The sequence below is a fragment of the Eubalaena glacialis genome, chromosome 17 (genome assembly GCF_028564815.1).
Source record: "Eubalaena glacialis isolate mEubGla1 chromosome 17, mEubGla1.1.hap2.+ XY, whole genome shotgun sequence".
In the NCBI taxonomy this organism is placed as follows: Eukaryota; Metazoa; Chordata; class Mammalia; order Artiodactyla; family Balaenidae; genus Eubalaena; species Eubalaena glacialis.
The window spans coordinates 1,985,534-2,001,856 of record NC_083732.1 but is presented as its reverse complement, the minus strand read 5'-3'; the positions used below and the strand labels follow the sequence as shown (position 1 = coordinate 2,001,856).

Below are 16,323 nucleotides of genomic sequence, written 5' to 3'. Positions count from 1 at the left end.
GATTATGTTTTTGAACTTTATTAATTACATTTTTACTAAAACTAGTACATCAACTGTACAGTAATTTTGTAAATCTTATAAATGTGATTGGTAATGATGAATAAAGGGAGAAAAATAGAAATATGAAAAGAAAACAGAATTAGATGAAAGCTCATGGCTTTCACTTATTTCCTTGGCAATATCATATTCATCAATATATTCCTTACTAGTCATTGAATTGATTCTGTGTCCTTGAACGGTGCTTGAGTCTGGATTAGAGCAATATCTCCACCAATCTCAGCTGTAATGCGTGATGATCAGTGCTGCACCAGGGGGTGTCTAGGCCTCCCCTGAGTTTGTGAGGGAAGGCTTTCTGGAGGCAGATCTGCTCTCAAGGTGAATGTAAGCTGTGGAGGTGTCATGTGGAAAAGCATGGGGTACGGCTGGATCCCCAAAAGCTGGGAGACACAGGAGATGATGCCAAATCCAGACAGAGACCAGAACCCTGAGAGGCTTCTATCCTGTGTTGACAGATGTCGTCATAAAGGCAGTAGGAAGCCACTAAAGTAATGTAACAAGGGAGACTGATGACATGGCCGAATTTACATTTTAGAAGCATCATTAATCTGGCAGTGGCTGGGAACAGGGACAGAAGGGCAGGTATCTATGTCTTTGTAATGCTTTGGCTTCTCGCAGACTTCCTGAAAGCCCCCAGTTCCAGATGTGTCTCTTTTACTAGACTGTGGACATCTTGAGAGAAGGGAGTGTACCCTTTTCTGTGTTCCTCGTGTCTGCACATAGACGATGCATAGAAAGAGTGTGTGCAATAAGTATTTACATCGAGAAGGCAGGTTTGGCCAATGCTGCAGTAACCAGATGAGAAGGGGTTGCCCTACCTCGGTTAGGGTGCACCTTCCAGATTTACTCAAGGGCAGCTGTTGAGGAAGAGGGCCGGGTATAGAACACAATTCAGATTCCTTCTGATAACGGAGAGAGGAACACAGAGAAGTCAGAATCAGGAAGACAACCAGCTCCGGGGCGGACCCTGTGCTGAGATGTGTTCAGGACGCAGCCTGAGGGATCCAGGCGCGTGTCTGAGCTCCAGTTAACAGAACCGAAACTTACCATCCTCAGGCCAGGGGCCTAAAGACTGGATGAAACTTCCTGATCAAACATATTTCATTTAAATTTATTCCCCCCAAATGGACTCTACACTATCCCTATATGATATGTCTATATGTATAAATATTTTCATCAAATATATGGAACATTCACAGAGGTGTATACAGATGTTCACTTTGACAATTTATTTGGAATCGCTCAAATAGGAAAGAAAAAAAAAATAGAAGAAAAGTGTTTCTAAAATGCAGACCTTGTGTGTTATTTTGTAAGAGCTTAAACCCATCAACCTGGTGGGTTGATTATACAGAGTACTTCTTGTAATCATATCTATGTAACGTTTAGAATAACCAAAATACCTGTGGAAAAAGAGGTACTAACACGTTTCCACACGCTGCTGGATGTGGTGTGCTATTTGTTATTCGTAACGTACTAATTTTATTTTGAGAAACTTTACATGCTGTCTGTGTAGTAAAGACTGGCAAGAAAATTTGGTTTTTCTTGTATAAATTTCTTGGATCCTTAGGGTTTTGGTTTTGTTTTGTTTATTGTTGTTGCTTTTTTCTGGCAACGTGATAAAATTCAGCCACACTTATAACTCATATTATCGATTCTCTATAGAAATCAGCTCTTTTCTAGTGATTTCTTTTTAACATATGCACACATCTTTGCCAGCTCAGTGGAGAGTAACAGCTCTAGAGAGAAAAGGAAATGAGTTTACTGGGATAGCTACATCTAAGTCAATATACCTGTACAACATAATAAGCCATCACTGCTTTATTCTCCTCCAGCTTGTCTGAAGGCTGCTCCACTGACAGAGATTAAGCAGTTTATTAAATAACTGCTAAATTAACACATAAGCTCCTGCACATTTTATTTTTGAGGCAGTGCCAATTCTTCACTTTGACTATTTGATTTCTAAAATTTAATTATGAACTTTATTACTGTGAGTCAATCATTTTACTTTTCCTCCTAAGTATAAGAAAAAATTCCCCAATTCAAAGAAATCTATTTTTCTAGAAACTGACTCACATGTAAAAGGCATCACTTGAAAACTATTATGTTCATTAAATTAGCAACATATAACAAATTACCTTGGGATGCATGGTCTTTCTGTGTCGAATCATCCTGATTTGGTTAAAAAGCGGTTGAAGAGGAGAGTCTGAGTCACTCAAGGTGGGTGAGGGTCCCTGTATGTCCAGGGCCTGAGTGGTCTGCAGAGGACGGGTCCCATGTCGGGGGTCCCAGTGGAGCCTAAATTCTGTTTACCAAGTGAACATGGAATAATTTCCTATCTCGGTTACCTGGTGACACCTGCCTGCCAGAAATTTGTTTGTGTTCCAGACCAAGAAGTGTCCCGGGGCAGTGGCCGTTCTGAGGCTGCACGGTGCGGGGACCAGCTTCCAGAAATGCACCCGGGCATTGAAGGCCACGATATACGTTGTCTGTTTATAATATCTGGGTCCTATGCTAGAGACCATGCCACTGTAAGGGGTTTTTCCAAGAAACTTAGAAAAGTCACTGAGACACACAGTATTAGAAAAGTGAGCCTGATCCTTAAACAGAGTAACTACCCAATGACGTCTCTGTGGCTACTTTCAGGAGAATAATTCCCCAGGGCTGCTCAGGTCAGAAGCTCCGGTGTCATATGTTTTCCCTCCTCTCCAAGCCCTGCTGAGGGCACCTCGTCCTCATTGTTACTCAGGTCCCTACAGCTCTGCAAGCTCCCAGGTCTAAGCCACACACCCAATAACCTCCCCTCCCCCTCCTCCACTCTTCTCCCCTCCGAAGCATCTTTCCCAAGGCGCCAAAGCCATCACAGACGGCATCATGCTTCTGCCATCAGGTCTTGGTGGCTTTGCTGGCCCCCGGCACTGTGGCGTGTCAGCCCTGGGTTCATCACCCCAGATCTGTGCTCTGCCACCGTGGACCGGGCGCTCTGCCTTCTGACTTGGTGTGGCCTCAGCCATGTGACCTGCTGTGACCAGTGGGAGCCTGTAGATGTCCTAGCAGCAGGGGCACATGAAGAAGGACTGCAGGTAAGGCTTGCTCTGTCCTGCCTGTGTCACCGGCAAGAAAAGGACGTGCCGGGCTGACCTCCTGGCTCCACAGGAATCAGGAGTAAGGGGAGCAGAGCCAGGTGAGGATGCTTGAGGGAACCGCCATGTGAGAAGTAAGTACTTACTGCTCTAAGGCGGGGGGGGGTTGTCACTGTGTGTCACCCGGCAATGCTGTGGCTGCATCGGCCACCAAGACCAAGGCCCCTGCTATCCGGTGCTGCCTGCTTCATTCTGGACACGGCCCCTCTCGTGGTCCTGCCAGCGCTGTCACCCCGGCTGCTCAGACCCCCCCCAACCCCCAACCCCCTCACCCCCCCACCCCCATCCCAGGTCAGCCGACCGTGATTACGGATTCCGAGGAGAAAGGCAGTTTCCTCTGAGTACCGCCCGGGGCTCCTTCCCCTAGTTACACGCTTCCAGGCCACCCCGAACAACTCCCTTTGCTAAGAACCAGTAAACCTCAGATGACCCCTTTAGCGTCCATCCTCTCCAGCAGGCACCATGAGAACAGGGACCTCCATGACGCAGAGACCCAGGAGGACTGGAGGGAAAGACACGTGTGTTGAGTGCTACTTGGGTAGGAGATGTATCAAGAAAATTTTCATTTTTATATTCTCGAATTTTCCTTTTGGATTTTTAACAACTACCTTTGATAGTAAAGAGTTGAAATATTATTGAATAAAAAACATAAATCAAAAATGAAGGTCTAATTCTATTTTTAAAAGTTTAACCCATGGAATTTATATTATGATTATGTTGTAACTATATAAACGCATTTTAGAAAAAGTCAGATTAAACATATGGTGAACTGTGTGTGTACATGAAGGTCATATGTCCTTGGCAAAAACAGTAGACCAAAGATCCTCAAAATTAGTGTCCTTCAACTTATCCAAGCCACAGAAAAGACTCTCAAAAATGAGAAGTATGAATATAAGCCATATTAATTTCCTTTCAAATTTTACCTTGAAACTCTGTAAAAATTAATGTCCACTTAAAGATGTGAATGGATTATGAAGATTAAGATATTTCATGAATCACAAATGTCAATATGTTAACAATTAATTTGATTCTAAGCACAATTATTTGGGAACAGAAGTCCACTATTTTTTTAGAAAAAAAATCTAAAAAACAAGAGGGGAGTGATTTCAGACAGGGTGACACTGTCTCTCACTGCACAGAATATAAGTTCCTAAAATTCAGGTCACCATGAACATGCATGGGTTTTACAAATTTCCCCCAGATAATGTTTTCAATTTATATTTAATGCAAGTTAGTAATGGGGTCAAAAAGAAAACATAAAATCATTATACTAGCTTCTAACATACGACAGGGATAATTCTTAAAAATGTTACATTTTTACTTCATATTTATTATCTTCATAGATCTTTTAGCCAATCATGATTTCAAAAATATTTTTAATATGCTATGTGTTAATACTAGCTCTTAGATACCCTGAAGAAAAGAAGCCTTTTAAGTATTCTATCATAGCATTTCTCAAATTCAAGTATTAAAACATTTTTTTAAAAACTATCAGACATAACAATTTTGGGGAATTGGTAGTTCCAGAGTTTCTACCTGGGAAAGAGTAATAACGTGAGCGATACTGTCTTTTACTTTTACCCAGGTTTAAGACCCAAGGTGTAACATTGTAGTGGGCAGTCACACGGATGTACTGGACCCTGGAAGTGGGCGTCCCCCCCTGGGCTGCTGCATGATGAGGAGTGAAGGGGAGGTCCAAAGAGGGGGTCTGATGCCTTCATCCTTGTTTTGATACAGATGAAAACCCCTTCTTTATTTTTTGTTTTTTGAAAATTTCATGGTTAAAAAAAAGTTTGAAAGTTATTCTTCTAAATTACTGAGGGGAAACAGAAATGTCCATTACATCAGTCTTGCCTCTACCCAATCAACGGAGTCTGTACATGTCAGCTAGGGTGATCTTTCCACAGGACAAATCAGAGTTAGGTCCAACAAGCCCTGGACCTTGATCACGTGGCCCAGCCACGGGGAGCTTTCCTCCGGAGCTGTCTCTCTCCATCCCTCCCCTAGTACTTTACCTTTCAGTCATGCCTTCTGTGCACACTGTGAGTACTTTCACCCTCAGTCTGTAACCATGTGCTCATTCCACCTTCCCAGCCACGAGAAGCGTTCTCTCAGGCAGGCAGCAGAGTGCAGATGCCAGAGGAGGACAGATGCTCAGAACTAGGGTCTGGGGTTTTCCCAGTTTCTCTCAACCTTGATTAACTGTTTTACAAATTTTGTTTTGTCAAACACACATCTGATCATTTCCTTCCTATGTCTCAAAGGCATTCAGGGTATCCTTAGGATCAAATCCCAATACCTTAACAGGACTCCTTTCATAATCTGGGTCTCAGTTACTCCCATACTTGATCTCCATCTCCTCTGACCTCAAATTCAACTTCCTTCCTCATTTACAGGTATTTGTCTGGGTAATCTTATCCTTGGTGTCTCATTTTCTGAAAAGCCTGTCTTGAGTTCCCAAGACTGACATATATATCCCCCCAAGTCTCTCAATAGAGAGGAAGTATTCAGTAAATATTTATTTACAAATGTTACCGCTGAGGTATCTGTTTACATTGGAAATCTATTAATAGGTATAATTAATTAATGCACATATGCAGGTTTAAAGGAATATAATGTCAGAAAATCCATACTTTTAGTTATGGGAATTATATTTGTACTACAACATCATACTTTGACACATTAGTGAGAAAAGCTCTGAATGAGTATTTTATTCAAAAGAACATCTTTGTCATAGGACAGGTTTAGGGCAGTCTCATGTGAGGCTCATTAAAAGAGCCACAGGCACCTGAAATTCCATAACTAGAAAAGTATTCTTTGGTGTCACCAAAGGCAAGGCACTGCACGTCAAATCTGACCCATATGTGTGGGACTTAATTTCCCAATGTCGAAATATAAAGAAACATTGGCCACCCTTAGATAATGTGAGCTTTTGGGTGACAATCTCGATTGCAGAGTCATGAAAAATCATAAGATCTCTGAACACCAACCCACGTCCCACTTGGCTGGGCCCAGCTGGGCTGGCCCATTAGACGCCAGTCTTCCCCAGGATCAACACCCTCCCAGGGCATCCTCTGTGCCCTCTGCCCTTCTCACACATTTATATTGCTCTCATTTTATTTGCACTTGATTTTGAAAATCCTGTACACGGCTTAACTTCTAGGTAAAGTATAAGTTTCCCAGTAAGGGATTACTCATTACTCCTTAAATAGTGAGAAGGAATCTATCAGTTTACTTCTCAGGTCATACTTTGATAAGGAGAAAGTGGGCTGGGTCTAAGGAATTGATGTCCTCATCTGGGGGGGAAGGGGATGGGGGGAAGGATGCCTTCCTACCAGAGCCCTATGTCAGGAGCTGTAGCAGTGGAAGGAGACTAAGGCTGGGTAGGGGTCAACTGAGCTTTCAGACTTTTTAGACATGACTGGCTGAGAAGTGCCTGTCACCATTCGATGTATATCACTCCCAGAGACACATCCTTTGTGGAAAAGGCACCCAATCAGACAGTACAGTCAAGTGTTCACAAGGTTACACTCCCTGGCTTGGGGCCTCCAAACCCTGAAATACCCGCATCCTATAATTCTAACATATTACCTATACAACTAAAAAATACGTTTCCTCATTTTGATATTGGAGATGCTGACACAGAAAAATAATAAAGGAACACTTTTAAAAAATTGTTTTGAGAGAAGAAAATTTCCCTTCATTATGAGGCCATACTTTTAGTAAAAGAGAATATATATATATATATATATATATATATATATAATATATAGACATATATGTATATATAGTACATGTATATATACACTTTTTATAGTTATAATGTTTTCTGGCAACACATTTGTTTTATTAAAATTCAATCTCTTGTTTTTCTATAAACATATTAAGGCATAATTTATCTCCTATTAATAAAGACGAGGACCTTAAATCCAACCCCTGAAAACCAGTCAGAGTGCTGACCGGAGGTGCAAGCGACCCCCGTCGTCTTTGATTAGGACCCAGGCCGCGCATCCTCGCGCTGACCACGCACAGTACCTTGGTCGCAGCGTCAAAGCAGATGAAGCCTGTGCTGAAGTCGATCGTGAGCCCCATCAGGTGACTTTCCAGCACACACGCGTATGTCTTGCACTGGGCAGAACAGAAAACTGTTACTTTCATGTGACTGATCCAATGTCAGGGTTAATAGTCCACACATGTCAGACTGTGTCACAACCCCTGTGATAAGTTCCTTATACAACAGCTAACTTTATTTCAGCAATAACTGTATAAGGAACCTGGTGTTGTCAACATCCTAATGTCAACAAAACACAGGCTGAGTGGTTGTTGACCTGCCTGGGGGATGCAGGGCTGAGTTTCCAATCCTGCCCTGGTGACCTTGTCTTTACCTTGGGTCACACTGATGCCCTTCCCTATCTTGGCAATAAAACTGTATACACATTTCTAGGTGTAGGCAAGATTATGTTAAGTTGTCATATTCTGTAGCTAAATATCACTGCATTTTTATTAAGCTAAAAGTGAATTATTAAAGATTAAGGTATTACTTAAATTCTTGGCATATCAATTTCATTGATATTATTAAAAAGAGAGCTCCCAGGCACACAAACAGATTTAATAATCAGAGCAAGAAATACAAGAAACGTCGTGACCGTAAGAGTCTCTATACGTTCATCAGTGTGGTACAAGTTATGTCCTAAAGACATTTACCCTTCCTAGTATTTGTGTAAGCCTATTGATTCTTCCAAATCAATAATTAATGATTGTTCACACTGAGATCAGATTAAATTACAATTTTACTTATATAAATAGTTTGGGAAAACTAGTAAAATATAGATGCTGAAATACAAGAATAACAGATGAGATATACACACTTGGGGCTTATATGAAACAATGCATTTTTATGTCCATAGGCCAGTTTTATTTGCATTTAATTGCAAACTGGAGTGGGATATTCAAATCAAGAAAAACACCTTTGTTTTAAAGACTTTTTTGATGTGGACCATTTTTAAAGTCTTTATTGAATTTGTTACAATATTGCTTCTGTTTTATGTTCTGGTTTTTTGGCCGAGAGGCATGTGGGATCTTAGCTCCCCAACCAGAGATCGAACCCACACCCCCTGCATTGGACGGAGAAGTCTTAACCACTGGACCGCCAGGGAAGTCCCAAGAAAAACATTTGTAATTCACACAGGGGAGAGAGAGGGAGGGAGAGGGAGAAAGAGAGAAACCTATCTCAAGCAAATGTTCGATACCAATCCTTACGTCATATTTGTGTTTATAATACTGTGTATAAAAGTACACTAAGTGAATCTCATTCTGACTAATGATGGCTAAATGCATCACGTTGCCTCCACCAAAAAGCTATATTCATGTGTTTAAGCCCAATTTGCATTGGAAAGTTATAACCAGGCCAGATTATTCATTTGGAGTTTAGTTTTTCAAAAAAGCAGATTAGAAAGCAAACTTAATGGGCCTTGTAAGTTTATTTGTGGGTGTAATTTTATTTAATACATGAACACCTTACCTTCCATGCTTGTACCCACCTATTACCACTTTATTAAAACTACTATCAACTTAAGGAATATCCAAGGCCATCTCATTTTCTCCAATTTAGACATAATTGCTTGCTATTTTCAAGTAACATTATTTAAAAAATACATGTCAGGTGGAAACACCTTCAGTATGGAACATTAAAATTTATCTCATTAAGAACAGAATTATGAATTAAATTACATTGCTTCAATAATCATTAAATCGAAACAGGTACGATATAACTTGAGACCCATTGAAGTTTTATGCTATGATTTATAGTCTTAATAAACACATGTAATGAGTATATTTGTATGTTTTAACATTGAAATGTTTGATTTATTGTTTAATTTCTATGTTTATTTTATAATAAAATTGAACTATAGCTAGAAAAAAGCAAAAAATTATCCTTTTTAGGGAATTTCAAGCTAGAAACACTTTGAAAGATTTTTGCACAATTATTATATATTATATATAATTATTATATATTATTTTGCACAATTTTATATATTATTACACAATATTTGAAGATACATCACACATAAAATGATTTTTTACATGCCCTTTTGGATGACAGCTAAATGTCTATAGCTGGATAAAGCACAATGAAAGAGTCTGAAATAATAACATTAAAAGAAATAAATTTTTGAATGGGATACACTTCTTCACAGAAAGTCTTATTTTAAAAGGGTTGTATTAATTCATATTGAATTAGTGTAAAAAACAATTATATGTCCCTTACTAGAATTATTCACTTACTCTGGGAAAATTGTTCAGAAATTGGACAAATAAAGGTACTAAAAATACAGTAAATTAATTAGGCTTAACTCTGGTACTTTGAATACTAGGTGAATGTGAGATGTAATTCATGCAAATTTTCATATTTCTGTTTCAATGTTCATTACATTTTCTACTGTCACCCTGGGAAGTATGGCTAGATTTTAAGGTGTTAATTGAAATGACAATGTAGGATGTTTAGAAATACCTGCTTTCAGTGAATTGTCCTTTAAATAAATATATATTTATATCAATATTAAGTACATTAGAGATCAGAAAATATTTAAATAGATAAAGGAATAGATTAGAAGCTAGAAAATGTTACGGTGCAGTCCTGTTAATGAAAACTAATTTCAAAATAAAAATAGATTAATTTATTAATTTTTATTGTATTAGTCAGTTTATTAATTTCCTACTTTTATGCCTGTTTCACAATAGGAATATGTCCTCTCTTTATTTCTTTACCAACTTTAGTGGAAGTGGAAATATTAAGAACATAGAAGTAAACCACAAACTTCTTCATGTAAATATATTCACATCTTTGAATTTTGAAAATAACAGAACCACAGTGTTCAGTCATTGATTACTGATTTCTGGTAGAGTAAACAAGGGGAAATTATAAAATCTATAAAACAACCAAAAACTAAAAAGACATTAAATATTTTTCTTTTCACTTACCATATGCATCTTAAATTTGTATTGTGAATACGTAAGGTGCTAGTACAAAGAAATGCATTGCTCAGGACATCAGTTTAGAGAATGTGAGGTCCAGATTTAAAAAAATAGTAAAATACAGTGAAACAACATAATTTTATCTCTATCTCACTTCTAAACATCAGGAGGCTTAAAATGAAATTTTAAATTGAAACCAGCAGGTAGAAATCACCATGTATTTGTTTCCAAGTGAAGTGTGATATTCTAGGGAAATGATAATTAGGAAAACCCAAAACTATCAAAATAAATAACAAAAACGTCAACTCCTGTACAACTTTATACAATGCTTTAAAATTGTCTTAAGTGTTGATACTTGGAATAAAATAATATTTAAGGTATTTTTCATCTTTCTACTTTGATATTAAAATATCTATTTACTAAATTGAGGTTCTATACAGCTAAATTATTGAAACAACATTTCTCAGTTACTTTAACATTTTTAGGTAATGCAGATCAGCAGAATATGAGAAAATGTCAATTAAGCAATGAAAAAAGTGAAAATAAGTCTTCTCCTGTTCCCTTCCCCTGATTGTTATGTCATACTGGTGTGACCTGATGGGTTGAATATAGAAATTTGTAGTCAGAAGAAAGAAATTAATACATGTCACATATCAGTTCAACATAATTGAACAACTATGTATCCAAGTCCCTGTTACAGGCAAGAATTCCGGGATAATAATGCTGTACTGTCATCATCATACATTTGTTTTCAAAATTGTGTCCGTGTGTCTATTTAGGTCCTGGCTCTATGACTCAAGTGCATCACAACTGCTCAGTTTTGCCCTTGGTCTCTGTTAAGGGTCAGTTAGGGGTCAGCTGCAGAGGCTGTTCCCATCCACGGTCCTGTGACTTGTGTAGGCTACAGGTTTATGACATTTGGTCTAGATATAACTTCACAGTTAAGAGATAAAGTTTAACAAACATCTGCCGATTACTCATGATGTACAAAATGCACTATACTTCAGTCGGTAGAGGAATAAAATAATCCCTGGAAACCCACAATTCAGTGTGGGGATGACAAGCACTCATCACTCCAACACAAGCAGAGCATGGGGAGACCTAAGGAAACAGATGAAAGAGACTGTGTTCGGCAGGGGCGAGTTTGAACAGGATTCATGTGGAAGGGGCAATGGGGGCAAAGGGCAGGGCTGACAGGGGATTAGCAAAATTGTCCTGGATGATGTGACCTCTGAAAAAAGCTTCAAATTCCCTGTGTCGTTTTGAAGGGTAGAGATGAAGAGAAGGCTTTCTAGCAAGAAAGAGCCTTGTGAGTGAATGAAGTCGTTCAGGCTAGAAATTAGGTGGCTGTGATTGGAGACCAGGAAATGGCTTTGTAAACGATTAATTAAAATAAGAGCATTTTCTACTTTAGATTTAAGGTAGACCAGATTCTATTTAAAGTTAGAAATATGTTTTTGATGAGTGGTAGGAAATAGCCTAGAAAGATCAAATTGTAGAAAAATTAAAATGTTTTTCAGAGCCGTGTTGCACTTCATTTAATAACAATGGCTAATTATTGAACATTTGAGAAGGTCAGGACTCACAGAACTGCATCTTTATGCTCCTTTGAATTTATATTAGAATTCTAGGGGAGTGGTCATGCATCTTTGGGGGTCACAGGTCCTAAAACTCCACAGACTCTCACCTGTATCCGTTCCACTTCCAGAAAGGTTGCTGTTTGGAAGGCTCTTTCCCACTGGGCGAGGTCAGAGTCTAGCTCCACGGAGAAGTAGAGGTCCTCCCCAGACTCGGACTGCACAGTGAAGCAGTGTTTCCGCCGGTCCAGCAGGTCACTGTCCTGATGAAAATCTGGAGTTACACAGGCTGGCACACACCAGTTCTACTCTGACAGGGCCACACCTGGATCAGTGCTGACCAGTGGGTGGCGGGGGTGCTGCAATGACAAAGATTACACTCTACGACAGCACTAATTCTCCATTCAAATGGTCACAGCAGACAATTTCCAGGCCTCAAAGTCTATAACGGAAACATTTCTTCTCTGAATTGACACTGAGGCATGTCCATAAAACAGAAATTAGGATTTCTGGCTTCAACTCTTACTAGCAAGATAACTACCAAAGCATTGAATGCTTGAGATTCAATTCCTTACTGTACAGATGGATAACACACAATTTCTCTTTTTCCTTACAGAGCTGTGAAGATGATGAAATTAAGCAATACTTATTAATGTATTTGCAAATTTAAAGAGCTTTATAAGCATGGTATCTTATATTGAGTTGATTTCTGTAACCCTTAAACTATCATGGGAATATTCTTCTACATGAGATATGAAAAAACTGTGTCTAACATGTTTCAGAAATTTTATTGCTTTTTAAAAAATACACATTTACCTTACTTATGTAACTGTATTTCATTAAGTCGAAAAGACTCTGACATGGCAATTTCTTGGTCTTACTAGAAGTTTTCAACTAATGTGTTCACACATCTGTATGTGTAGCAACTTCAGAGATGTTACAAGGTAAAAAGAATGCAGCTAGGAATTGAGGAAAAATTGTAAAAGAGAAAGTTGGGGAAATGACTCAGAATACTATAAACCTGATTCCATACATCACAGAATGAAAAGGATATTTATGTCTTATTCAGCCAATGTGACCAATGTGGAAAAATAGCTTGCATTTTAAATTATATTAACTCAATAATTACATAACTTTGACTTTTTTGTGCTATGTAGAAATACATCAAAAGTAGGTGAAGATAATATACATGAATGTTAGTATTTCCATTTTTATAGCTATGGCAGAATACCAAGATATTAAAATTACTTTTCTAGTAAAATGTCACTGAATACCTGCCAGAGTAATTATTTTCAAAATCATCTGGCCTTTAAATTATTAGTCATATATTCACAGATAAATCTCATGATCTGAAAAGTGAAAATTTCAACTTCTGAAAAAAGTAACTGAAATAAATATTTACAACTATTATTTTTAAATTAATTTAAAAGAAAACTCAAGGCATTTTAGATATTAAAAAATCAATTACAATCAATCCAAGTGAACACTCTGTATAATGTAAGTCAATTCATTTTGGAGGATTTTAGTTGCCTCATCTGGGAAAAGAAGGAATAAAACTTTAAATTTGCTCCTTTTCCCTGGGAAACTGGAATCCCTGATATAAATGGACATAATGGCAAATTTCAGAGAAAACATAAAGCATATTCCTCAGATACAGTCTCTAAATTAATCTTTACAATAATCCATGAAAATAGGCTGTAATCTTCCTTCCCCTGAAGAGGGAAATAGGTCTTGGATGTGTTGGTCCCCATTTTAGAAGCTGCTTGGCCCTAGGGATTCAGATCAGATCATTTGGGAGTCACTCAGCCCAAGTTCAGATGTCAGTTTTGCCTCTTATTTCTGCCTCTCCTAGAATCAGTGCAGGTATATCTTAAAAGAGGATGATATACCTGCCTGAAGTTCTTGTAAAGATGAAATTAGTTGATATATTTATATATTGCTTAGAAAAGTGACATGTATATTAAGTGCTCCATTAATCACTAATATCACACAGTATCATTATTAATCACAATATCACCATCACTAATATTGACTATTACTAAAAAACTGGATTGGATCAGACTCCAGATCCAAATTACGTTCCAGTACACACACACACACACACACACACACACAAACCTGTGATACCACTTATGGTGGAATGCAGCCTGTAGTAGGAGAGTCGGGAAGGCTCCTTTTCTAATAAAATTAACTAACAGTATCCACATTGAAAAAGAAACATGCTTGTCTGAATGTTTATTATGCAGGCAAGTTTGACCCTTCTGCCCTTCTTTAGGCATTGTGTGTGTGTGTGTGTGTGCACGTGTGTGTGCCCAGATGGGTGTGTGAATCCTGTCCCAGCACATCACATATACTCCAAAATGCTCTTACAGACATTAGCCATTATGAATTCTATTTTTGAGAAAATTAAGGCTTACAAAAATCAAAGGACTTAAACAAAAACATATTCTAAAAATTCAGAGATCCTAGATTAAAGGTAAAATGTGTTTTAAAAAAATTTACCTAAGGGAAAAGCAACAAATAACATACAAGGGAATCCACATAAGGTTAACAGCTGATCTTTCAGCAGAAACTCTGCAAGCCAGAAGGGAGTGGCAGGGCATATTTAAAGTGATGAAAGGGAAAAAACCTACAACCAAGATTACTCTACCCAGCAAGGATCTCATTCAGATTCAACAGAGAAATTAAAACCTTTACAGAAAAGCAAAAGCTAAGAGAATTCAGCACCACCAAACCAGCTTTACAACAAATGCTAAAGGAACTTCACTAGGCAGGAAACACATGAGAAGAAAAAGACCTACAATAACAAACCCAAAACAATTAAGAAAATGGTAATAGGAACATACACATCGATAATTACCTTAAATGTAAATTGATTAAATGCTCCAACCAAAAGACATAGACTGGCTGAATGGATACAAAAGCAAGACCTGTATATATGCTGTCTACAAGAGACCACTTCAGACCTAGGGACACATACAGACTGAAAGTGAGGGTGGAAAAAGATATTCCATGCAAATGGAAATCAAAAGAAAGCTGGAGTAGCAATTCTCATAATAGACAAAATTGACTTTAAAATAAAGACTATTATAAGAGATGAAGAAGAACTCTACATAATGATCAAGGGATCAATCCAAGAAGATATAACATAATAAATATTTATGCACCCAACATAGGAGTACCTCAATACCTAAGGCAAATGCTAACAGCTATAAAAGGGAAAATCGACAGTAACACAATAATTGTAGGGGACTTTAACACCACAGTTTCACCAATGGACAGATCATCCAAAATGAAAATTAATAAGGAAACATGAGCTTTAAATGACACATTAAACAAGATGGAGTTAATGGATATTTATAGGACATTCCATCCAAAAACAACAGAATACACTTTCTTCTCAAGTGCTCATGGAACATTCTCCGGGATAGATCATATCTTGGGTCACAAATCAAGCCTTGGTAAATTTAAGAAAATTGAAATCATATCAAGTATCTTTTCCGACCCCACCGCTATGAGACTAGATATCAATTACAGGAAAATATCTGTAAAAAATACAGACACATGGAGGCTAAACAATACCCTACTAAATAACCAAGAGATCACTGAAGAAATCAAAGAGGAAATCAAAAAATACCTAGAGACAAATGACAATGAAAACACGAAGACCCAAAACCTACGGGATACAGCAAAAGCAGTTCTAAGAGGGAAGTTTATAGCAATACAATCCTACCTCAAGAAATGACAAACATCTCAAATAAACAACCTAACCTTACACCTAAAGCAATTAGAGAAAGAAGAACAAAAAACCCCAAAGTTAGCAGAAGGAAAGAAATCATAAAGATCAGATCAGAAATAAATGAAAAAGAAATGAAGGAAACAGTAGCAAAGATCAATAAAACTAAAAGGTGGTTCTTTGAGAAGATAAACAAAATTGATAAACCATTAGCTAGACTCATCAAGAAAAAAAGGGAGAAGACTCAAATCAGCAGAATTAGAAATGAAAAAGGAGACATAACAACTGACACTGCAGGAATACAAAGGATCATGAGTGGTTACTACAAGCAACTCTATGCCAATAAAATGGACAGCCTGGAAGAAATGGACAAATTCTTAGAAAAGCACAACCTTCCGAGACTGAACCAGGAAGAAATAGAAAATATGAACAGACCAATCACAAGCACTGAAATTGAGACTGTGATTAAAAATCTTCCAACAAACAAAAGCCCAGGATCAGGTGACTTCACAGGAGAATTCTATCAAACATTTAGCGAAGAGCTAACACTCACCCTTCTCAAACTCTTCCAAAGTATAGCAGAGGGAGGAACACTCCCAAACTCATTCTACGAGGCCACCATCACCCTGATACCAAAACCAGACAAAGATGTCACAAAAAAAGAAAACTACAGGCCAATATCACTGATGAACATAGATGCAAAAATCCTCAACAAAATACTAGCAAACAGAATCCAAGAGCACATTAAAAGGATCATATATCATGATCAAGTGGGGTTTATCCCAGGAATGCAAGGATTCTTCAATATACGCAAATCAATCAATGTGATACACCATAT

General features: G+C 37.9%; 1 protein-coding gene across 4 annotated transcripts in view; it reads right to left on the bottom strand.

The window, feature by feature from the left end:
- The window catches only part of SNTG1 (syntrophin gamma 1), a 480,938-nt gene that overhangs the window by 24,781 nt on the left and 439,834 nt on the right, over window positions 1-16,323 (bottom strand). For 3 of the 4 annotated variants that reach the window (XM_061171420.1, XM_061171419.1, XM_061171421.1), the window contains exons 16-17: window positions 11,860-12,012; window positions 7,233-7,325 (exon numbers count right to left, since the gene is read on the bottom strand). The exons of the other annotated variant lie outside the window; for it this stretch is intronic. In XM_061171420.1, coding sequence (XP_061027403.1) covers window positions 7,233-7,325; window positions 11,860-12,012 — 246 coding nt within the window. The remainder of the gene's footprint in view (window positions 1-7,232; window positions 7,326-11,859; window positions 12,013-16,323) is intronic. 4 annotated transcript variants of the gene reach the window in all.